General features: G+C 37.8%; 1 protein-coding gene across 2 annotated transcripts in view; it reads right to left on the bottom strand.

Annotated features, from left to right (window-relative positions):
• enox2 (ecto-NOX disulfide-thiol exchanger 2) overlaps positions 1-24,640 on the bottom strand; it is a 276,169-nt gene that overhangs the window by 130,948 nt on the left and 120,581 nt on the right. For both annotated transcript variants that reach the window (XM_051650180.1, XM_051650181.1), the window contains one exon: positions 13,113-13,256. In XM_051650180.1, coding sequence (XP_051506140.1) covers positions 13,113-13,256 — 144 coding nt within the window. The remainder of the gene's footprint in view (positions 1-13,112; positions 13,257-24,640) is intronic.

The raw sequence follows: 24,640 nt of genomic DNA, 5'->3' as shown, positions 1-24,640 counted from the left end.
TTAAAGCAGGTTTCCCTACTGTTTGGAGCTCTAGAATTTTATAGTTTAATTTATTTGGGAAATGTCAGTTGAGACAAGCCTTATATTGACATCTTGGAATGTACAAGGGCTCTGTAATATTACTAAACTGAAACAAGTGATGAATTGAGCTAGGTACCTCCATTCTAAAATCTTATTCTTGCAAGAAACGCATTTACTCAATGAGGAAGTTATTCAACTGCATAGAAGATGGCCTGGACAAGTTATAGCATCTTTATATAACTCACATTCTAGAGGTGTAGCAATCCTTGTGCATAAATAGGTCCCCTTTCATAGAGTTAAGACTTTTCATGACCTAGTGGGTAGATTTGTGATTGTTAGTGGCAAGATGCTCAACGAATATTGTAATCTGGTTAGTGTATATGGCCCCAATACAGACGAGCCAATTTTCTGCCTCAATAAGATGGGAGACATTCAAGGCCTACATTAGGGGGCAAATGATTAGTTATACAAGTTCTAAGACAAACTGTTCTGCCCAAAAAATGATAGAACTTGAGCAAGAATTTAAGTACATAGAAGAACAACTTTTGAAACTAGATACTCCCGAATTGCGACAGAAACGTTTACTAATTAAAACAGAATTCAATTATATCTCTACGAATAATGCTGTGGCTAATATAACTAGACATAAACAAGCATATTATGACTAAGGAGAAAAGGCATGGAAGTTGCTGGCATGGCGAATTAAGGCACAACAAAGTGAAAGAGTAATTTGCGAAATTGAAACTCCTGATGGACAAAACAAAAACTAATCTCCAATGAAAATTAATATTTTTAAAAGGTATTATGCAGAGCTTTATAAATCAACACCTTCAGTTAATCCCCTTACTCATGAAATATTTATGGATGAGATCCAACTACAAAAACTAAGTGAAAAAGACTCCAAAACATTGGATCAACAGATTGAATAGCCAGAAATATGTGCAGCTATTAACAGTATGAGCAGTGGAAAAGCATCTGGTCCTGATGGTCTTCCCAAAGATATCTATATTTTTACAAAAAATTAATTACACCAATGATTGATATGATGAAAGAACCATTTGAAGATGAAATGCTTCCACCCTCCCTGCGCTCAACTCTTATAACTCTAATCCCAAAACCAGAGAAAGAACCCACAAAGTGTGGCTCTTATAGACCAATTGGTCTTCTAAACTCAGACACCAAGATTATAGCTAAAGTCCTGGCCAGTAGACTGGAATAATATCTACCTTCACTGATTGATACTGACCAAAACAGATTTGTTAAATGTAGGCAAGCTTTTCATTATATACGTTGGGTGTTAAATGTCATATAATAATGGAATATTGCTCAGTTTTCAGGAATTAAGGGAAAATTTTAATTTACCTAAGACCCATTTTTTTTAAGTATCTACAAATCAGAAATTTTATCAACATGACACAGTGTTGTTCTCTTGGTTTGCCAGATATATCTCCTATAGAAAAAAATATAATACATAACTTAAATGGTAGTGTGCATATTTCCATGTTTTACAGACTGATTACTACAAACAGTAAGGAAACAAGTGAAAATAAGCGTATGGCATGGTGTCCAGACTTAAAAGGAAGAAATAACAGAAGCTGAATGGCAAAGCACCTGTTTAAATGCCCAAACCCAGATCATTATTACAAGGTTTAAGCAACTGCAGTATAAATGGATTATGAGAGTATATATAACCCCAGAAATTCTACATACATTTAACCCAAACATTCCTGATCAATGCATAAAACGCAACACCGATAAAGGAACGTTGTTTCACAGCTTATGGGAAGGTCCCCAAATTCAATCTTTTTGGGACAAGGTTTTAGATTGTTTGCCGTTGGTGTTGAGACAAACTGTTCCCAAATGTCCTAAACTCGGTATCCTCAACATTTTCCCTGCAAATTGTACTTTTACCAGCTCTGAAAAGAAAATGCTGATCTTGTCTATTACAAGCAAAGCTCGCAATTGCTTGTCACTGGAAGAACACAGACAGCCTTGTACTAAACAATGGATTCAAGAACTGTCTTATTGTTTGGCTTTAAAAAAACTTACATACACTGTTAATTTAATGGATTATGGAACTCCTTTATGGAATCCTGAAAGGATCCCATCAAAATATCTAATTTGCACTTCTGACTTGTCACAAATTGGATCAAGTTAGAGTGGTACTGCTGTAGAGATGCATGATTATATTTAAATTTGTGTGCCAATAATGTTGTAAATCTTGTTTATGTATATGTTTGTGAGTACGTATGTGTGCGTGTATGTATATGTATGTGTATATACATATATGTACATGTGTGGTGGGGTTTATTTTTGTTCATATGTTTATGTCATTTTTATGTATTTTATGTTTCTTTTATAGTATTCTTTGTTTTTGTTGTTCAGAAAAAATAAAAGACAGTGTTGAAAAAAAAAAAAAATCATTTTGCAAAAGAAAAGCAATCAAAAGTGTCTCCGCCAGGTAAACACACCTTACCCTCTGCAGCTGACAGCAATTCAAGGCTTTACATCAGCAGCTGTGGTGATTAGACACCGAATTCAGTGTTTGTAAACTCAGTCAATGCAAGCATGTGCGACCTGCACCACATATTTTGCATTGCACAAATGTTCACCAAAATATACAGGCTAGTGCCTTCCCATGATTCATTAAGCCAAAAAAACTTTGTGGCATTTCATTAGCAAGGTTGAAAGGAGAATCAATTGCTACACAGTGCTGACTTATTACTATATAGTGCTAAGTAGGTACAGTTGAAGTCAGAAATTTACATAAACCTCAGCCAAATACATTTAAACGTAGTTTTTCACAACTGCTGACATTACATCGTAGAAAACATTCCCTGTCTTAGGTCAGTTAGGATCACTACTTTATTTTAAGAATGTGAAATGTCAGAATAATAGTAGAGAGAATGATTTATTTCAGCTTTTATTTCTTTCATCACATTCCCAGTGGGTCAGAAGTTTATATACACTTTGTTAGCATTTGGTAACATTGCCATTGTTTGACTTGGGTCAAATGTTTTGGGTAGCCTTCCACAATAAGTTGCTGGAATTTTGGCCCATTCCTCCAGATAGAACTGGTGTAACACTTTTTCAGTTCTGCCCACAAATTTTCTATCGGATTGAGGTCAGGGCTTTGTGATGGCCACTCCAATACCTTGACTTTGTTGTCCTTAAGCCATTTTGCCACAACTTTGGAGGTATGCTTAGGGTCATTGTCCATTTGGAAGACCCATTTGCAACTGAGCTTTAACTTTCTGGCTGATGTCTTGAGATGTTGCTTCAGTATATCCACATAATTTTCCTTCCTCATGATACCATCTATTTTGTGAAGTGCACCAGTCCCTACTGCAACAAAGCACCCCCACTACATGATGTTGCCACCCCAATGCTTCATGGTTGGGATGGTGTTCTTCAGCTTGCAAGCCTCACCCTTTTTCCTCCAAACATAACGATGGTCATTATGGCCAAACAGTTTGATTTTTGTTTCATCAGACCAGAGGATATTTATCCAAAAAGTAAGATCTTTGTCCCTATGTGCACTTGCAAACTTAAGCCTGGCTTTTTTTATGGTAGTTTTGGAACAGTGGCTTCTTCCTTGCTGAGCAGCCTTTCAGGTTATATCTTAAAGGCACAGTTAACTTAGTGTGTGTAAACTTCTGACCCATTGGAATTGTGATATAGTCAATTAAAAGTGAAACAATCTGTCTGTAAACAATTGTTGGAAAAATTACTCGTGTAAAGCACAAAGCAGACGACTTTCAAAAACTAGAGTTTGCTAATATTAAATCTGTGGAGTGGTTAAAAAATTTGTTTTAATGACTTCCACCTAAGTGTATGTAAACTTCTGTTGTACCATAGACTTCAACTGTACATCATAGTAAAGGAGTAGCATTAGGTTATTCTTTAGAGTCTACGCAACCCCTAACCCTAACAGTAGCACCACTTTAGCAAGCTATATTTCAGCACAAAAACCTGTATCTTTTTAAATAATCAGCCACAGACCAAATTGACCAGGCGCTACATTCTTAGTTTTAACGCAGCACCAGGTTCTACCACCTTTCTATGCAAAAAGAGGCTTATTTTAGAATGCAACAGGCAAATATCCAGTGTGCAGTGTAGATGTGTGCACTATCCACCTGGATCACAGTGGTAAAGCGATGTTGTACAGTCCCAGTAGAGTATATCAGATCATGGTAGTCTGCTGCATCCTCCTCAACCAAGCACTAAGAACAATACTGCAAGATGCATTGTTAACTGATTTGCATAATTCCTCAAGTGAATCGGGTGCTAAAACAATACAGTCAGTGTGTACAAATAAACAACGCTATCAGCAGGTGCAATTAATTCATAGTGGATTCCCCCTATTGTTTTGTGACTAAAGAGGCAAGTACAACAACAACATTGTTAATAAGTTAAGGTACTAGCTCATCAATTATGATGTTAAATGTAAATCAAAAAGCTTTAAATATTAAACAAAGAGGGTTAAAAAGCTGGAAGTGTTTTCTAACGAAGAAAGAGTTCTGAAATATTCAGAGCCCTCATTTAAGCAAGCGGTTGCGTGATACTGAATTCACATTGCATTTCGTTTTTTAATTCTTTTAAAATGGGTCACTAAACAGTGGCATTGCCTGGTGCAATCTTACAAACTGCTGAGTGGGAAGAACAGTTAGTGTGCTGTGTTGATTTCAAGCAGCGAAAAAGGTAGCATATTAACAGTGTCAAAACAACTGTAACTATTTAGTTCATTAAACATTTGAACTAGCTACACAGCACCAAATGGACAGCAATTATGGGTCTAAAACTGCAGAGCAGTTGCCGGTACGGGGAGTTCAGAACGCACTGTAAACAACCTGCCAACTGTCCTGTATATGCATAGAGATCCTCGCTCACTCACTCTCTCCAGTGCATCCTTTATCCAGCAACATCAACATCGGGGGGGATGGGCTGGGCATCTAATGGAGTGCCAGTGTTAATGAGATGAATCTATTCATTTTAATGCTTTAATGAGAGTAAATCTGCATGGTTGATAATTAGTCAACGCCCCTGCATTAGCTCTACTCCTCGGAGGAGCGACTCTGTCTTGTGTTGCCAGAGGACATCAGAGCGGCTGAATGCATTATGCTCCAGATGCTGCAAATTCTCATCATTTAGATGTGTTTCCATCAGGGAGTGGATTGATAAGGCATGGTTACGGTGGATAAGGCATGGATAAGGCATGGATACGGTGCATGATGACAGGCTGGGAAAAAATTGCTGCCGTTGTACAAAAAGTAACCCCATTAAATAGCTCCCAGTTGCTAAGCAGACATATACACAGCAACTATTTAGAGTGGCTGTGAAGCGATAGAGGAACAGAGGCATTGTAAGATTCACAAGAACACACTTGTAACTCAGTGAGTATAATCAAGGGCTTAACAGTTCAGACCGATGCTAATTGCACTGAGCAACCAAGATACAAACTTTACACTTTCTATAGAGTTTGCAGCCAAAGTTAGTGCTGTGTGTGCCACGATATCTTGCTTTTATTTTTTGTCACTCTTATTTAAAGAAGAGAAAAAAAGAGGATGGGGGGAGGGGATATTAAAACTTGCATCGGCCAAATAAGAACAACAGCTCAATATGTTGGAGCATGAGTACCAGTGTCAAAAATGAACATTGTTTTTATTGCTGGGCTTGGAAATTGATTTTCAGGGACATTCTTACCTTTTTGAGGGATTTTTGTAATACAGATATCTCAAGGTTCAGGTCACTACAGTGTCTACAGAGGTACTAAATCCACAATCTGACATTACAAATAATTGTAGACAAATTTAAATGGATGATAAAGGGCAAACCAGATATCTAGAGTGGAGGGTGGCCAAAAAAACAAAAAAAAACAAAAACAAAAAAAACAATTGTTTACAAAAACAATAATTGGCCTGGCTGATACATATCAATCTGTAACTAATTATGAAATACATTCTCTGAGCACTTTATTAGGAACACTATGGTCTTAATAAAGTGCCCAACGTGGCCTCAAGATTCAACGTGTTGTGCATTCTGAGTTGTTATTCTGCTCACTACAATTGTACAGAAGGGTTATCTGAGTTACCATAGCCTTTCTGTCAACTTGAACCAGTCTGGCCATTCTATGTTGTCCCCTCTTATCAACAAGGCATTTCCATTCGCAGAACTGCTGCTCTTAGGATGTTTTTTGTTTTTGGCACCATTCTGAGTAAACTCTAGAGAATATTGTGCCTGAAAATACCAGGAGATCAGCAGTTACAAAAAACTGAAACCAGCCTGTCATTAAATGAAGCTCCTTCCCCTACCCATATCTGCTTGATTTTATGCATTGCACTGCTGCCACATGATTGGCTGATTAGATAGTCAGATGAATATGTAGGTGTACAGGTGTTCCTAATAAAGTGCTCAGTGAGTGCAAAACAAATGTTACTAACAGATAAAGAAAAAAAAAGAAAAAAAAAGAAAGAAACACTGCCCCCACTAAATTTTCAATTAATTTCTGAACTTGGTGTGCACTAACTGCAAGGCCATGACTCTGACATACTACAATGTCTTAAAAAGCCCTTCTCCAACCTCTACAGAACAATTAAAAACCTATGCAATAAAATAAATAGCTAAATAAACATCAGTAATGTATGTTTAGTATCAGTCAGTTGCTGACCATTAAAATAAAGAATAAATAAAAATAAAATAAACAGCTAAATAAACATCAGTATTACTGTTTAGTATCAGTCAAATGCTGACTATATTAATACTACCGAGACAAGATAAACAGCGGCAGTGGTGTTACACCGTATTCTGCTATACAAGTTCAGGGGAACCTTTCAATGGTGGAAAACCAGACTTTTAAATATTACATTTTATAAATGACACAACTGGAATTGTTCGGTGAAGGGGGTACCAAACTGTTTGGTACAAACAGTTTGGTGAATACATGTTTACTCATTAGCTTCCACTCAGCTGACAACAATTAAAGTAGCTACGTGATTAGCTAGTTAGCTATAAGCTCATTGTCACGGAAAGTAAAAGACGGACGTTGTTTATTTTACTTTCCAGCATTGTGTCTCACCAACTAGGTAATAACATAGCGTGAAATCAACACTCAACAGACAAAATCCACCACCGCACCGTTGTCTGCTGAGCTATAAAAAGATGCTCTGATGTTTACCTTTCAATCTGCTACATTACTGACTGCACTGACAAACTATAGCTGGCTAACAGCAAACAGACATGAGTGACATGGTTGTCAGGGACAAGGTTAAAGTTATATTAGTTATATTGAAAAGGGAAAATGATGGGGTCATTGTTTATTAAGTTTCCAGTATGTATTTAACAGACTAGTTAACAACTTACCGTGATGACACCGCTGAACTCCGCCCTGTCTGCAGAGCCACCGTTAGTTCAGCTCTGTAAACTATGGAGTCGGAGCGCACTCTGCTGGACAAACTACGCTATGACACCAGTTCTAAAGCATTGTTTTCTGCATTATATGGTCTGAAAAAATAGTTTTCATATCGGTAAAATATACGCCGATACCGATATATCGGTGAAAGGCTAATATCGGCCGATAATATCAAGTATACTGCCCAAATTGAAAAGAAACACTCTCAATCCCTTCGTTAAAAATAACATTATGGTTTGGTATGAGGTTTTAAAACATCTGGGAATGTATCCACACTTTTCACAGTTCTCCTCTATTTGAGGAAACACTAACTTCACACCAGGGACAAATGATCAAGGTTTTAAAATATGGGCATCAAAAAGATTAAGTAAAATAGCAGATTTACAGTAGTGTGCAAAAGTTTTAGGCACTTGTGAAAAATTTTGCATAGTAAAAATGTCTTCAAAAATAATGATATAAATAGTTTTCATTTATCAATTAATGTCATACAAACTCCAGTAAACATAAAAAAGCTAAATCAATATTTGGTGTGGCCACCTTTGCATTTAAAATAGCCCCAATTCTCCTAGGTACACCTTGACACAGTTTTTCTTGGTTGTTGGCAGATAGGATGCACCAAGCTTCTTGGAGAATTCACCACTATCTATTTAGGCTGTCTCAATAGTTTCTGTCTCTTCATGTAATCCCAGACTGACTCGATGTTCAGTGGGGGGCTCTGTGGGGCAATGCCATCTCTTGCAGAGCGCCCTGTTCTTCTATTCTAATCTTTTCTATTTGCAAAAGTAATGTTTTGGAGACTACAATATATTTTTCCTATTGACTAAAGCTGAAGATATAAATAACCATCTTAAGACAAATGTTTTTTGAAACATCTTAAGTGCCTAAAATTTTGCACAGTACTGTATATAATAATGGAATATTGCCCAGTTTTCAGGAATTAAGGGAAAATTTTGATTTACCTAAGACCCATTTTTTAAAGTATCTACAAATCAGACATTTTATTAAGACGACACAGTGTTGTTCTCTCTGTTTGCCAGATATATCTCCTATAGAAAAAAATATAATACATAACTTAAATGGTAGTGTGCAAATTTCCATGTTTTACGGACTGATTACTACAAACAGTAAGGAAACAAGTGAAAATAAGCATATGGCATGGTGTCCAGACTTAAAAGGAAGAAATAACAGAAGCTGAATTGCGAAGCACCTGTTTAAATGCCCAAACCCAGATCATTATTACAAGGTTTAAGCTACTGCAGTATAAATGGATTATGAGAGTATATATAGAAATTCTACATAAATTTAACCCAAACATTCCTGATCAATGCATAAAATGCAACACCGATAAAGGAACATTGTTTCACAGCTTATGGGAATGTCCCCAAATTCAGTCTTTTTGGGACAAGGTTTTAGATTGTTTGCCGTTGGTGTTGAAACAAACTGTTCCCAAATGTCCTAAACTCGGTATCCTCAACATTTTCCCTGCAAATTGTACTTTTACCAGCTCTGAAAAGAAAATGCTGATCTTGTGTCTATTACAAGCAAAGCTCGCAATTGCTTGTCACTGGAAGAACACAGACAGCCTTGTACTAAACAATGGATTCAGGAATTGTCTTATTGTTTGGCTTTATAAAAAATTACATACTTAACGTAAAACTTACATACACAACAATATATCGGTCGGGCACTAATTTAGTGTATGGTGAATACAGCTTATCTGAGCCTTTCTTCAATAAGGAAAAAAGTGTTCTGAAATGGGCAGATTAGATTAACGCTAGGAAGCTTTGATCTAAAGCTTGCTATCTAGCTTGGATCTGCACAAGCAGCTCTTCACCATGACCAGAACACAATATGGGCCCATTTCACATTTGTATCAATTCCATAGGCGCATACAACGATGAGAAGCTTTGCTCACCATCACTTGCTGCCATTTACCCTAATAAGAATCACTTCAAGCCACGAATGTCGGCAGTGTTTCAGAGGGAAGAATGACCATCAAGGTCCTAGAGCTCTCAGCAGCTTACTTCAAATGGAGATGACATTTACGTGGAACAGCATGTTTAGAAAGAAATGATGGCTGATTCTTAGAATTATGAAGTCATTTTTATATCATAGACAATATCATGAATAATTTACCGAAAAATGAAAGTTCTGTCATCGTGTACTCCCCCTGTATGACTTCCTTTATTCTGTAACACACAAAAGGAGAAATTCTGATAGGCTGAATGTAAAGGACTGATAGCCTAAATCACCATTCACTTTCATTGCATCTTTATTTTCATGCAATGAAAGTGAATGGTGACTGAGGCTGTCATACTACCAAACATCTCATATTGTGTTCCACATAAGGAAGATAATCATATGGGTTTGAAACGACATGAGGGTGAGTAAATGATGAAAGAATTATAATTTTTTGGGTGAACAATCTTTAAAGGCTCAGGGTTGTTAATCATAAGGGTGCTGGTTCAATGCCCATAAGAAGCAAGTCATCAAAATTGTGACCTTGAGCAAAGAATTTGACTGCAGGATACACCAAGGAGATTGTCCTAGTAATAAGTTGGTGGCATTGGCAGCATTCTATGGTGACACTGTGTGAGAGTCTAAAACAAATTCTACAAGTCCTGGTCATATAAGGGTTTGAGTCTATTCTTAAATGCAAAGAAGGAAAAAGACAACCTTATTAACATCAACAATTAATCTGGTCCAATGAAGGCTCCTTGACAACCTAAAACATAAGATAGCACCTCTGTATCCTAAGATCCCATTTCTTTCAGTTAATCATATTTTAATTAATTAGTACTCCACTAACATTAGCATGAATATGAATAGGTCCGTTCTTTGGTTGAGACAACCTGTGTCAGAAAGGCTTATAAAATTCCCTGAGCATTACTTATCTAGTCTCAGTTTGAAGGTCATCAGCACCAGCCATAAAGGCGTGTCTCCGGATTGGCATATAACCAGCAACTCTCTCTTTCACATCTTGAATATCCACACTTCAAGGCCATGGTAATCAACAGGAGACCCGTGGGACGAATCCAGCCCGTGAACGATCTTTTTGTGGCCCACGTGATAAAGTTATAAAGTGAAATAATTAAATGTGCATGAATTTTGAGGTGTCAATTTTCTAGAGTGTTTACGATAATTGTCAGTATCGATAAATTGCTGGACCTTTTTAGAAGAAAAGAAGCAATTAATTAAACAAAGACGCAAATATAAATTTGATAATAAGCAAATTTATATTTCAAGCGTGCATGTCAGTTGGCACGTGCGTTAATAGAAACAGTTTGTGCGCATTTGTTTGCACGTCGAGTCTCTCTTCCACACCCATCTGCACTGCCACAGCAAGAGTCTAAACTAGTGTCGTTCAACCTAACCCGTTTGAAGAGCTCAACAGAGATATACAGTATGCTCATTATGAACAGTCATAACAGGAAAAAAAAGGTTTGTCCTGCAATAACCGAGTTAAGACATCTTCTCCAAAAGGCTTAATTATTAGCGATTTGCATTACTAACCTAAAAATTACTCTAAAAAGAAGGTAGTCATAGATGGTAATGATTTTTCATTGAAGCACTTTTGGAGCTAGTATTGGATACAGTGCATCCGGAAAGCATTCACAGCGCTTCACTTTTTCCACATTTTGTTATGTTACAGCCTTTTTCCAAAATTGATTAAATTCATTATTTTCCTCAAAATTATACAAACAATACCCCATAATGACAACGTGAAAGAAGTTTGTTTGAAATCTTTGCAAATTTGTTAAAAATAAAAAACGGGGGAAAAAAAAAATCACATGTACATAAGTACTCACAGCCTTTGCTCAATACTTTGTTGAAGCACCTTTGGCACCAATTACAGCCAAGTCTTTTTGAGTATGATGCAACAAGCTTGGCAGACCTATTTTTGGGCAGCTTCTCCCATTCTTCTTTGCCGGACCTCTCAAGCTCCATCAGGTTGGATGGGGAGCGTCGGTGCACAGCCATTTTCAGATCTCTCCAGAGATGTTCAATCGGGTTCAAGTCTGGGCTCTGGCTGGGCCACTCAAGGACATTCACAGAGTTGTCCCGGAGCCACTCCTTTGTTATCTTGGCTGTGTGCTTAGGGTCGTTGTCCTGTTGGAAGATGAACCTTCGCCCCAGTCTGAGGTCCAGAGCGCTCTGGAGCAGGTTTTCATCAAGGATGTCTCTGTACATTGCTGCATTCATCTTTCCCTCGATCCTGACTTGTCTCCCAGTTCCTGCCGCTGAAAAACATCCCCACAGCATGATGCTGCCACCACCATGGTTCACTGTAGGGATGGTATTGGCCAGGTGATGAGCGGAGCCTGGTTTCCTCCAGACATGACGCTTGCCATTCAGGCCAAAGAGTTCAATCTTTGTTTCTCATGGTCTGAGAGTCCTTCAGGTGCCTTTGGCAAACTCCAGGCGGGCTGTCATGTGCCTTTTACTGAGGAGTGGCTTCCGTCTGGCCACTCTACCATACAGGCCTGATTGGTGGAGTGCTGCAGAGATGGTTGTTCTTCTGGAAGGTTCTCCTCTCTCCACCGAGAAATGCTGGAGCTCTATCAGAGTGACCATCGGGTTCTTGGTCACCTCCCTGACCAAGGCCCTTCTCCCCCGATCGCTCAGTGAATTTACCACAGGTGGACTACAATCAAGTTGTAGAAACATCTCAAGGATGATCAGTGGAAACAGGATACACCTGAGCTCAATTTTGAGTGTCATGGCAAAGGTTGTGAATACTTATGTACATGTGATTTTTTTTGTTTTTTGATTTCAAACAAACTTCTTTCACATTGTCATTATGGGGTATTGGTTGTAGAATTTTGAGGAAAATAATGAATTTAATCCATTTTGGATAAGGCTGTTACATAACAAAATGTGGAAAAAGTGAAGCGCTGTGAATACTTTCCAGATGCACTGTATATCTGTCTTGTATTGAGGGTATTTTATCTCTGGTGTGTGTGTGTGTGTTTGCATGTGTTTAATAGGGCTACATTTACACAGTCAATGTTTGGGATTAACAACCACATTTACTTACTAGTGTGAGTCTTGAAATGTCCTGTTCATACAACAGTTTACAGTAGCGGCTTGAATACTGTCTGTATGAATGAACAACCAAAGTCAAGTCCGTATTCAAACAGCTGTAACCAAAGGGAAAGTGACTAAAGTAAACATCAAAGATGGCATGTCTTAACACAATTGACACCAGGTTATTAAATAAACGAGTCAAAACAAGGCGCAAATTCATCCATCAGATCATAATTAAGCGCAGTATTTGTCCATAGCACAAATATGTAAAGTTTAGGAGTTTGTTCAAATCTCTACCGTATATGAGCAATAGTAATATTGATTGTTTGATTTATTTGGTAATTTGTCTTGCTTTCTGCTTAATTCCACATATATTGTATTAGTTCGCATAATTTTCACATCATATTACAATTGTCAAAGCTTTCCCTAAAAACAGGAAATTCCTGTGGTTTTCTCTCTTTTTAATGAAGCCAATAAATTCAAATGAATATCAGAATATCTCAGGCCTCCAAGCTTTCACCTACCACATTAGAAGGTCAAGGAAAATTAAATGGCAATATTAATTCTGAAATGTAAAAATGTTGAAACGACTGTAGAGTTTAATTAGTGGGAGTGAGTGGGCCAAGACCATCTGAGAGAAAGTTATTGAGTTTACCTGGAGGAAGGTTGGGTCTCTTCCTCTTCTTGCTGTTTTCTGTTCCGTTCTCGAGAGGACATTCAGAAACCAGGGGCCCATTGGAGCTGCTGAATTGCAGGGGTTCGTTGTTTGTGGCAGGATCAAAGGGTAGCGGATTCAGTCCTGTGGAAAGAAAGAACAAATAAACTTGTGTAAGGCTGGCACCAGGTTGTCTACGCCCAAAAGACACCATTTCCGGTAAAAGTCAAAGAACTCTGCGAGAACCGATGTCATAGAACTCTCTCACAAAAGCTGAAATCTACACCTGAATATCATCACGTATGATAAATTGCAAATAGCCTTTGCATTGTTTTACAAAGCTGAAATCTTCACCTGAATATCACCACAGTGTGATAAATTAATTTGGTACACAATGTTTTCAGTCTGGATATTTAAGGAGGGTTGGCAAGGAGCTCGGGGTGTCTGTAGTCAGAAACGCCACACAGTTGCTGTGTGTAGTTTTCTCTACCAGGTATGCAATTCTTATGTTTCGATAAATTTTTAAATTTGACTTATTATTGTCTAATTGGAATTTATGAATGTATTATTTTACCTGGTAAATAAATTGTTACATTTGAGTTTATTCTGATTTATTCTGAAATTATTGTTTTAGTAGATTACGTTAAGTTCATGTTTCCGTAAATCTACAACCAGGTTAGTAGCTGACTAAAGCTCAGTTCTAAGTGGAGCATGGGGCACACCGACTGAGACTTTAGAGCTCCAACTAACAAATTGGCATTAGTTCAAGTGTACTTAAGAGTGTACAGTCTCGATATGGAATTTCCGTTATGGACAACATGAAGCCTAAATAGGGTGAAGTCTAAACCTCTGGTTATTGTAATATTTTCTAGCTAAGTGTACATAGGAAACTATGGCATGATTATATAAAGCTATTTTAACTTGGGTATTGTTGGTCTATCTTTGTAAATTTAGTGGTCATGACCTCTGGGTAGAAATAATGTTACTCTAATTAAGTGTTTACTATCTAAGGGGACTAAACAAAATACTTTTAGATAAAAGGGCAAGCATGAGCGGCCATCTAATTAGTATTTAGTCAATTAACGTTTTAATGACCAATACTATCGTATTTGTGACTGTGAGATCCGCGTACACGGCCGGTGCGAGACTCTAAGCGACAGGAATCCGAATGAACGAGTACAATATAAAATAGAGTTAAATACGATGATCAAATGTTAAACCAAATTTAATAATAATAATTAAGATTGGAACATTAATATATCCTTGGAAACGTTTATAATTGGAGTCAGATAAAATAAACGGGATCATAAAACGAATAATATAGTTATTTAATTGGAACGAAATAACTTAAACTTAATGTGCACGATAAGACAGAACGCGCAGGAGACCTTCAGCCACGCCATTGGATACCGTCCTTGGGCCAGTGGGTGGCCTCCCCTTACACTTGGTAAGACCACATGTTCCTTATTGGCTATGTTCACACAGTCAGTGTTTGGGACTGTCAATCATATTTACTAACAGTTGTTACTCTCGAATTGTCCTGTTTATACAATATATTACAGTAGCGGATTGAACACTGTCTGTACAAATAACCCAAGTCAAGCATTTAATAAGTACACACTAGCCATTTACGTATGTGTGCAATATGCATCAGACAGTGAGTTTAAGGTTCATGGGCATGCTGTCTGAAACTAAACTAACCAAGAGTGAGGTAAAACTCTGATTAAAAGTTTTATTTATTCCAGCTTCTGTCTTGGCTGAAAGTAGAGAATGATTCATCGAGTGAGGACAGAAAATGGCCCTTTAAGACTAATTTAATGGTGCAGCTTCATTTCAATGACAGCATATTTCTAGTCTCAAAGCCACAAAGACAGGATTATCTACGCACACACGCACACACACACACACACTCTCTCACATTCATTATTAACCCCTCTGTGAATTCCATTACAGAAATTGACTTTAGGTTCTTATGCTAAATTAGGAAAAGGTTTTGAGACCGCAATCAATACCCAAGAACTCTCTGCATTTCCATTCCAGAGAGTAACATCCACAAGGAGATGAGGATGAATATAAAAAAGACAAAACCATTTGATGAATGATGTATTCAATAATAAAATCCACAATATAGCCCTCACATCCAGGATTCAAAAGATAATTTCAGTGAATGTTAACACTAGTACTTCAGTTACTTTCTGCCCTGTACACAGAGCATTTTACATGATGTAGAATACAGGATGATGTCTGAGATATGCATGCCAGTCTGTTTTCATGAAATATTCATCTCGTCTCTTGATTTATATTGTTTTGCTTGGTATTATTTGCCTGAAGGATACAGCAGTGTGGGGCTGGGGGGATGTCACCCCATATCCCAGTGGCCACACCTCATGATAAGAGAGATAAAGAGAGAGATTGACACAGAGTTCAAAGGGCAAAGCTAAAAAATCTGCCTCTGCAGTGTGCAATGACAGCAGCACACAATGCTTTCAGTCTCACCAACATCACACTGTGAGAACGAGAGGGCAAGATTGAAAAAAGGCAGAATCTGAAGGGAGACAGATGCAACTGAATGTGAAGAAGCAGATAAATAAAGAGGGATATGACATTTTTTACCAAAGAGGAACATTGCAGAAAGACAGCACAAGAAATTACAGAAACATTGGAGGACTGAAGACTAATGTAAACAGTGCTGAATAACGCTTCCTCTCTTTCTGGCTGATCCCGACGTGCCACTGCAGGAGTGAAAAGTCCTTGGCATGTAAGGGGGTGTTAATGAGATGATGTAATGATTCACTGAGCGAGAGTCCAGGTCAAGGCTGTTAATTACAACAGCCGCTAAGACTGTGAAATACTGAATATTTATAATATATTCATAATGATTTTGACAGTCTAAAACCAAGCAAATTTGAGAATACTGTGGTAATCTTCAGGCATTTATTTGGCTAGTTAACCATTTAAGCTCTGAAGATGTTTTAAAAGATTTCCTGTTTCAGTGGCATACCCAAAATTAAAGGCTTATAACAAAAAAACAAAAAAAAAAACCAACTAAAAAACAAGGAGGGTCAAGTGTTTGTTTTCATTGTAAAGAATGAAAACTGTATTTTTAACGATACAGATTATGATACATTCTGAGACTCTCAGCCTAAGAAACTGCTGAAAATTTTATTTTTTTCTTATTTGACATTATATATCTCTGGGTGTAAATTAGGTGGCTCTGAAAAACTGTTTTTCTTTTGTTCCCTATCATGTCACCTGTATCTGAGAAAATGTTTGTGTTGATATGACAAAGCAATCTAAAGTTATAGCATTACAAAAATAAATTCATCATAGTGTCCAAAAGCCTCTCCAAACAAATAAAACAATAATTGTACATAAGAACTAATTACACATGCAAACACAACAATGACTAAAGGTATGCGTAGCATGGACACATGATTTTAGTAATGAGATTTCACAGAATGAGTGCCTCTTGACTCAATGAGTATGCATAGAGTTTGTGTCATTTACTTGGCACCATCTCCTGGTGGCCATTTGTAACATTGTGCTTCATGATGATTATCTAAAGATTTATGCATCCGATTACCTTTTGTGTGGACACATTTGAAAGATAATCACCTCCTCTAAGTAATGGTATGTGATATTTTATGTTACGTTTATTTTTTGTGAAGTTATAAGCGAAAAAGCGGCATAAAAGCAACACCAACATAATTGTCAACGACATATACTTAGCTATTACTTGCTGTATTTCTGTCTGCGAGTAAAACAAATAGGCTGGTTGTATTCTAATCTTTGAGAGCTTTTCAACAACATATGACACATGGCTATTTGATTAATTTGATGTTTTTACTGATTGCAATAATATGTACAGTGCAGTTATTTTTTTTTCTACATTATTAAAATGGAACACATTTGTCTGCAAATTTCAAAGCACTTGTTCAGTTTTGGTCATAATTCCTGCATGCATTGGAAAGTAGAGCTTCAAAGCTTTCAAACGATACCTATTTTGTGTTGGTCAAGACCAGGGGTGGGCAACTATTTTGGTAAAGGGGACACATCGGGCTTTAAGTAGTGCATAGGGGGCTACATTGTATTCCTTTTGAGATACAATGTTCCACATTGATTTGGTTTTTGTAACTTTTAAGCCAAGAAATACTTGTGTACTCAGTTTTCTGAAGTGTATATGTGACTAATGGGACTATTCTGCAATTGCCTAAAGTATTGTATTGCTCTACAAAGGTAAATACTTTTCTATCAGGCATTTAAAAACTGAATAAAGGCTGAGCTTATTATAAATGATTTATTTGACCATCTCTACTTCCCTGTTCATTTATTATTCAATTTAACACTCTCTACATCAGGGGTCTGTTTAAATAATAATAAAAACTTTAAAAGTGTCATGATGTGGGTCTCGTCAACGGTTTGACTTTCCATTCAGCACACAACTGAATAAAACAGGCTGCATGACTATGATAAATGATTACTGCAAGAGTTAGATTAACATACAGGTGCGAGGGGACTTCAACATTTCTAAATTGCACAAATAAATATACATACATATTTGTCTCTCGCTTGCTTTTGCTCGTGTGTCAATGATTACCCCTCTGCATGTCAATGATGTTGAGATCTACTTTTATATTCAATTTCATCACTGAGACGGTTTACCTGCAAACTTAGTAGCACCAAACAGCACAAGCAGCCTCAAGAATGGACACAGAGTGGCCGTATAGCACTTTTCCTTGAGCAGAATATTGCACTAGAGATCGCTAAGTTTGTTCAAAGGGAAAAGCGTGAGCTAGAAAGAGCGCACTCGCGTGCATGGTCGCCAGATTGCACAAAATTAGTATAACATTAAGTGGAATATTTCCAATTTGCGCAAGTATAAATCTCAAATTAGGGGTGTTGCGTCTCTTATCTGGCAACCCTGAGAATGTTAAGTGTTTGTGCATGTGCATTAGGTCCCACTGCAAGATCACTGAAATATCCAATGAAAAAAAAAAAAACGCTTTTAGGTTAAATGAGCCACGGGCCACATTAATCTATGTGGAGGGCCGGATCCGGCCCATGGGCCGTAAGTTGCCCAGGTCTGGTCAAGACTGTAATTGTTCATATTTTGATTTTTTTTTTTCTTGCGGGTCCATCCGAGCTTAAATGGTTAAGTTTAATGAAGATCGTGCCAGCAGTATAGGTTGACGTATAACTTGCGAGTGTAACAGTGTTAAGTTAGAGAAAGAGCATCTGATTTAAATCTATGTGGCAAAAATGAAAAGTTTAATAAGTTGGATTCCTTTCCCTGAGTCACTTGTTTTGAAATGTTCGTTTCAATGAATCAGTTCAAAACACAGATTCAGTCATTTGTTTGCGTTGTAACTCAAAATTGAATTGAATACGGAATTCCATGCATGGTATTTTACTTCTTTTTTTTTTTTAAATGCTTAAGTAAAAATATATACAGTATGTACGTAGGTAAATATTGCTGTTTATAATTATGCATCCACACATGATTTCACTTCACTGGCTACCTGTAGCTTCCTGCTTCAAATTCAAGGTTTTGACTCTGGCCTTCAGGGCAGCCAATGGAACAGCACCCTCTCTCTTCAAATCACTTCCCCAGGTCTATGCTCCAACTCGCTCTCTGCGGTCTACGAATGAGCAGCGTCTGGTGGTCCCATCACAAAGAGGCTCAAAGTCTATTTCATGATTGTTCACTTTCTCTGTTCCTCCGTGGTGGAATGAGCTTCCAACCTTCACATGATCTGCTGATACTATCTCAGCATTCAAGAACCAGCTGAAAACATCTGTTCCATGAGCACTTAATCAATCCACAATAATTGCACTTACTATTGAACTCAACTTGCACTTACTGTATACAATAATAATAATAAACAGTAATGTGCAAAAGTTTAAGGCACTTGTGAAAAATGTTGCATAGTGAGGATGTCTTCAAAAATAATGACATAAATAGTTTTCATTTATCACTTAATGTCATACAAAGACCAGTAAACATAAAAAAGCTAAATCAATATCCGGTGTGACCACCTTTGCCTTCAAAACAGCACCAATTCTCCTAGGTACACCTGGACACAGTTTTTTTGGTTGTTGGCAGATAGGTTGTTCCAAGCTTCTTGGAGAATTCGCCACAGTTCTTCTATCTATTTAGGCTGTCTCAATTGCTTCTGTCTCTTTATGTAATCTCAGACTGACACGATGTTCAGTGGGGGGCTTTGTGGGGGCCATGACATTGCAATGCTCCCTGTTCTTCTATTCTAATCTTTTCTATTTGCAAATGTAATATTTGGGAGTCTAACATTTATATTTCCTATTGACACACTAAAGCTGAAGATATAAATAACCATCTTAAGACAAATGCTTTTGTGAAACATCTTATGTGCCTAAGACTTTTGCACATTACTGTGTATATATATATATATATATATATATATATATATATATATATATATATATATATATATATATATATAAATAATTCTCTGTCTCTTTCTTCTGCACTAGCATCTATACTATCTTGAGAGCTTGGCAGTACAACACTGTAGATGTTGTTGAACTTTATTTGACAAATTGCTTGCTATGTTCCTCATTGTAAGTAGCTTTGGTTAAAAGCATCTGCTACATAACTAAATATAAATGCAAATGAACTATATTGGTTCACAAAAATAAACAGAGGCTATATGAACAAAGACTTTATTGGACATCAACTGGTTATCACACACATTATCAATATTGTTTAAAATGGTTTATATGGACGCACTGCCTTACACCCTGTCTACACCGAACACAATGGCTTGAGGCTGTCTACACTGGAAGCGTCGAGGTGAGCATTCTAAATTATGCGCACAGACCAATCAGCTGTGAGGTCGAGTAGACTTCAGAAACGGTTAAATGTGTGAATAATCTTTATCCTACCTCAATGGAAATTCACTGGTAAAACATTCACTCATTATTCTGTATAATTATTATTGTAATGTTATTGTTGCTAAAACTCTGTATAAATGTTAATTAAATTAGCAGAAGAGAGACCAGGAACATCACGAGGAGGCTTTAATGTGATAAAGTTATTTGAATATGTAACAGAAAATGAATGGCAAATAGATTCACACATATTACATTTAGTGAGTAAAATCACTTCATTTCAGATGTTTCCAGTGAAGACAACATCATTGTTTATAACAGGAAAGATTTGCTTTTTGTGGTTAGAACAGACCAGCGACCAATTTTTGGGTTGTAACCCACCAGTTGAGAACCACTGTTTCATTGTTTCTCTGATTGAAACAAAAAGCACCCTTTTAAACTCTTTCAAAGGAAATATGTAAATATCAAGATCAAGATATATTAAATATTGTCAAAAGCCTGAAAATATCAATGTGTAATTGTTTTTAGCTGCATCGCCCAGCCTTAGCAGCTGCTGGTCATTATGTTGCTCTCTCTGTCACAAACACACACAAAACAAAGCTGTCACTCTAAGTGAAACTGTCAATCTCTTTATATATAGGTATAGTACGAGCTGAGATTTGAGTCTGCAGGCAGACAATGGACGGAAGACAAACAGGCAAGAACAGCATAGGGGTCCGTGGCCCTTGTATGACCCCTAACAGCTCTCCAGATGCTGTGTGCTTATAGATCTCTGATACCACTCTGATAGATGTTTCCCCTGCACATGATGTACAAATTCTGCTTGTGCACACCAAGAGGAACCCTCCATCTATGACAAAAAATGGCAGAATAAACACTAACAGTGCAGACAAGGGCTATATATAATAAAAAACAGAGGGAAAAAAGCCCATCAAGTCGATAAATGAATGCACATCTAGTTATGCTGAGTAAGATCAAAATATAACCAAGACTGAAACCCAATATCTGATCACAAGCAGCAACCCAAAAAATAAAGAAATAAAAAATAGGAGTCAGATTACAAAAAGCAGACAAAAAAGGAATTAGGTTGCTTTCTGTCTGTAACACGCTTGCTGCAGATGGAGATGCTTCAAAAGAGATGCTGATGAGATTTAAATGAGTATTACTGTTCATGTTCCTGTTGGCCACAGAGGAGAAAGACGATGCAGATCACATACTCAGTGCAGCAGCAGGAGAACTTGCATAACACTTTCTTATCTTGGAAAGAGAGAGATGAAGTGGAAGCGATAGATGTGTGTATGTGTGTGTGGTTGGGGGGGGTTGGTCTTTTCCAGCAAGCGGAATCTCGAGTGATTCTAAGTAGGAGACTTACAGGCAGCCGGCGGCCTCTGACACCAAATGAGACTCATGCATTTATAGATGTGTTGAGGCAACGGTTTTGATGAAAGTTTTTTTGTTTTTTTTTCCAAGACAAGCGATTCCCTAACGTGTTTAAAGGGGAATTTTAAAGTCTCACAGCATCCTAAGCCAGGAGCGTGATTCTCTATCAGGTGTGGCTTGATGAAATCGCTCATTCAGCCCTTCCGTCTTTTTCTTTGGTTCTCAACATTGATCAAGTACATTTTCATCTCAAAATACCGCTGTGCTTTAGAAGAACGACACGTTTCCACCGCGCCATCTGGCATCTTGGGCTTGATCTGGGAGAAGACCATTGTGTGCTCATAAACAAGACAAACTGTCTGAGGGAGAAACACAATTGCTTCTCTACTCCTCAACCCCCAATCCAACTGGGATTGTCTCTCTTAGAAGAGGGGAAAATGTACTTCTTTTATTCTGTTTCCTCTCTCTCTCTCTCTCTCTCTCTCTCTCTCTCTCTGTTTATTCATGCAGAGTCTCAGAGCATTGCAGGGACCAAAATCCCAGACATTCGTACATGGTACCCCTGACATTGGATATGCTAGATAATGCAATTATTTGTTTTCCCTCAAGAGGGTGTTGCATATGTTATCACGAAACAACTATGTCTGAACTGTGTCTAGTCTAAACACTACATGGTATACAGTATGAGAATTCCCCAACTCGTTATCCTTTCATGCACTTCTATGTCGGGCCCTGTCCCAAAAGCTGCCCTTTAGCTCTTGCGGTTCTCATCTGAGTTCACACTTTGGTGACGTAGTGCCAACGTTGGGTAGCAGCAGTCCGCTGTGGATGTGAAGTTTGCACCAGAGCCAGCTTGGCAAAAAGGATGTATCTAGGGCACGCAGCTGTAGCAAAGAGTACAAATTACAAACGGGACTCCCTTTGATGTTGTGGACTTAATGGACACATGCAAGAAATGTCCACATGTCTGTCTGTCTGTTTCTCTCCCAATATCGTGCCCTGACCAGCAGCCTCCATTTTGAAGATCAGGCAAGTTTTTCCCTGTCAAACCTCCTCTCAGGTATGAAAAATGTTGCATTTATTCTTGTAAATATGGTGGCTGCCCTCATTGTAAAAGCATCTCATTTATACCAGCCTGTTTAATTAGGCTGGCTTTGGAGATCAATTCCCTCTCAGGGTCTCTAAGGACAGAGCAAGACATTGAGAAGATAGAGGAGATAGCGTCACACTGAGTAGATGTATTAACTAAAGAGGCAGATACAGTGAAATTAACAGTTTTGAGGCAATACATCACACGGCAGTCCTTCAGGACTCCACTCCGCAATACGTAGGTCCTCCATTCGCAAGTAGATGGATGAATTGCTAAAGCAATGTTTAACATCTGGTCCGAAACCCACTTCTCTTCTTATGAGAAAAAGATAAAGGGAAAATATCACTCCCATGGCGGCCAGCAAAAACAAATAACAGCAGGCTGGTGGCAGAAGGGGATTTGGAGGTTGAACGCAAAAAGATGCGCAGGAGTCTGCTATGAATGACTGCGAGAGCTGCTGGCAGAAATCAGACACTGATGCAAAGAAATCTGTTGAATTCAAAGCAGAGGTTTGTTATAGGAAATTAGACAAATTCATGAGGAAATTTGTCAAGAGCTCAAGAGATGACAAACAGAGAGCCAAAAAGCCAAACACAAGATGAAAGACTAAACATCCCTGAAAAGGATGAAAATGTATGTAAACTATAATTTGTACACATGAAAGAAAGTCCAGACCGAGCAGTTGGGAATGAGTCATTGCAAAAACAAATAAAACCACATTGCTTACCTCAAGTCTGTTGTGCTAACCTGTCTTACAGCCTTTGTCCCAGTGGTTCATTGATCCCATCCATGATGAGCTGCAGGTGACAGTCAGCATAACAGCTGTGAACTAGTCATTTAACACCAGCCAATAGGATGGCTGACCGAGGTCTCATGCCTCCTAAAGATTATTTAAGTAAAGCAACAGAGCACGTCTTGCCTCCGCACTCAAGGGCTTTACAAAGGAACCAAAGCCAGAACTTCTGAATACGCACAAAACACACTGATAGAGCCAAAGATTTAGCCCCTCCTGGTGTGACAATATTTGTTTTGAGCTAAACACATGCCATACACACTGCCAAATTAGTTGGATCGATGTAGAGAGTAACTTAGATAATAACATTTCTGGTGATCAGAGATCAAACTAAGTCTACAGTTCAGTGGTTGGAGAGAAGTTGAGGTTTCTCAGACTCACTGTATCAAAGGCTCTCTGTTTGGATAGTGCCTGAGGGATATCTACAGGGACTGGACCCAACAGAGACAGGCTCAGAAAACAGGATCCTTACTATGGACTCATGCCATTTAGAGCCAGACTAGCGCTTAAAGTGGTAAGGTGGTAAACCAAGAGCTCAAGATGAGAGTGTATTTAAAGATCTCAGGGTCTCAGTATGCCTCAGATGGCATGCACAGACTACCCAGATATCTTTCACTGACTGTCTGATTTGATGCATATTGTATGCTTATTATTTTTGAATGGAAAGAAATTCTGATTACAAAGTCTAGACACATATCCAGGAATTATTTGCTGTGTTTGCTGTTTGGCCAGTAGCAAACTAACCCCACTTTTCAATTACTTTAAAGAATTATCTCAATTTGAGTTTTCTCCATGCTATTATCATGATCTTAATTTTAATCCTAAGATCTATTACTTTAAAGTTGACTTTAATTTTTGTCATGTTGATTATTATATCTGTTAAATAAATTCAGGGCTCTACGCTAATATTTTTGTGAGTGCTCATGCCCCAAAGAGAACATCTGTAGGGGCAGGGTCAAAAATGTATGGGCACAGTTGGAGATCTTTTTTTTTTTTTTTCCCAAAAACTGTAAACTGTTTATTTGTCACAGCACAACATACATATGCACAAGCAGGCATTACGAAACACTACAGAATTCAGAAACAAAGGATATACTAGATACAGTAGATACACCTCTAATAAACCTTTTTCCAAGTTTATTTTCAGATAACCAATGACATCAGTCCTGACAGATCACCTTTATGAACAGCATATAAATAAAAATATATATTTCTTCTTCTTAATACATGCGCTAGATACACTGGAATGTGGAATGATTGTTGGTGCCAGACAGGCTTGAGTATATCTGTAACTGCTGATCTCCTGGGAATTTCATGCACAACAGTCTCTAGAGTTTACTAAGAAAGGTATCAGAAAACCTAAAAATATCCATTGAGTTGCAGTTTTGCGGACGGAAA

This window comes from Myxocyprinus asiaticus, chromosome 22 (genome assembly GCF_019703515.2).
Source record: "Myxocyprinus asiaticus isolate MX2 ecotype Aquarium Trade chromosome 22, UBuf_Myxa_2, whole genome shotgun sequence".
Lineage (NCBI taxonomy): Eukaryota > Metazoa > Chordata > Actinopteri > Cypriniformes > Catostomidae > Myxocyprinus > Myxocyprinus asiaticus.
Note: the sequence above shows the minus strand (reverse complement) of the source record. Positions and strands in the feature narration are given on the sequence as shown.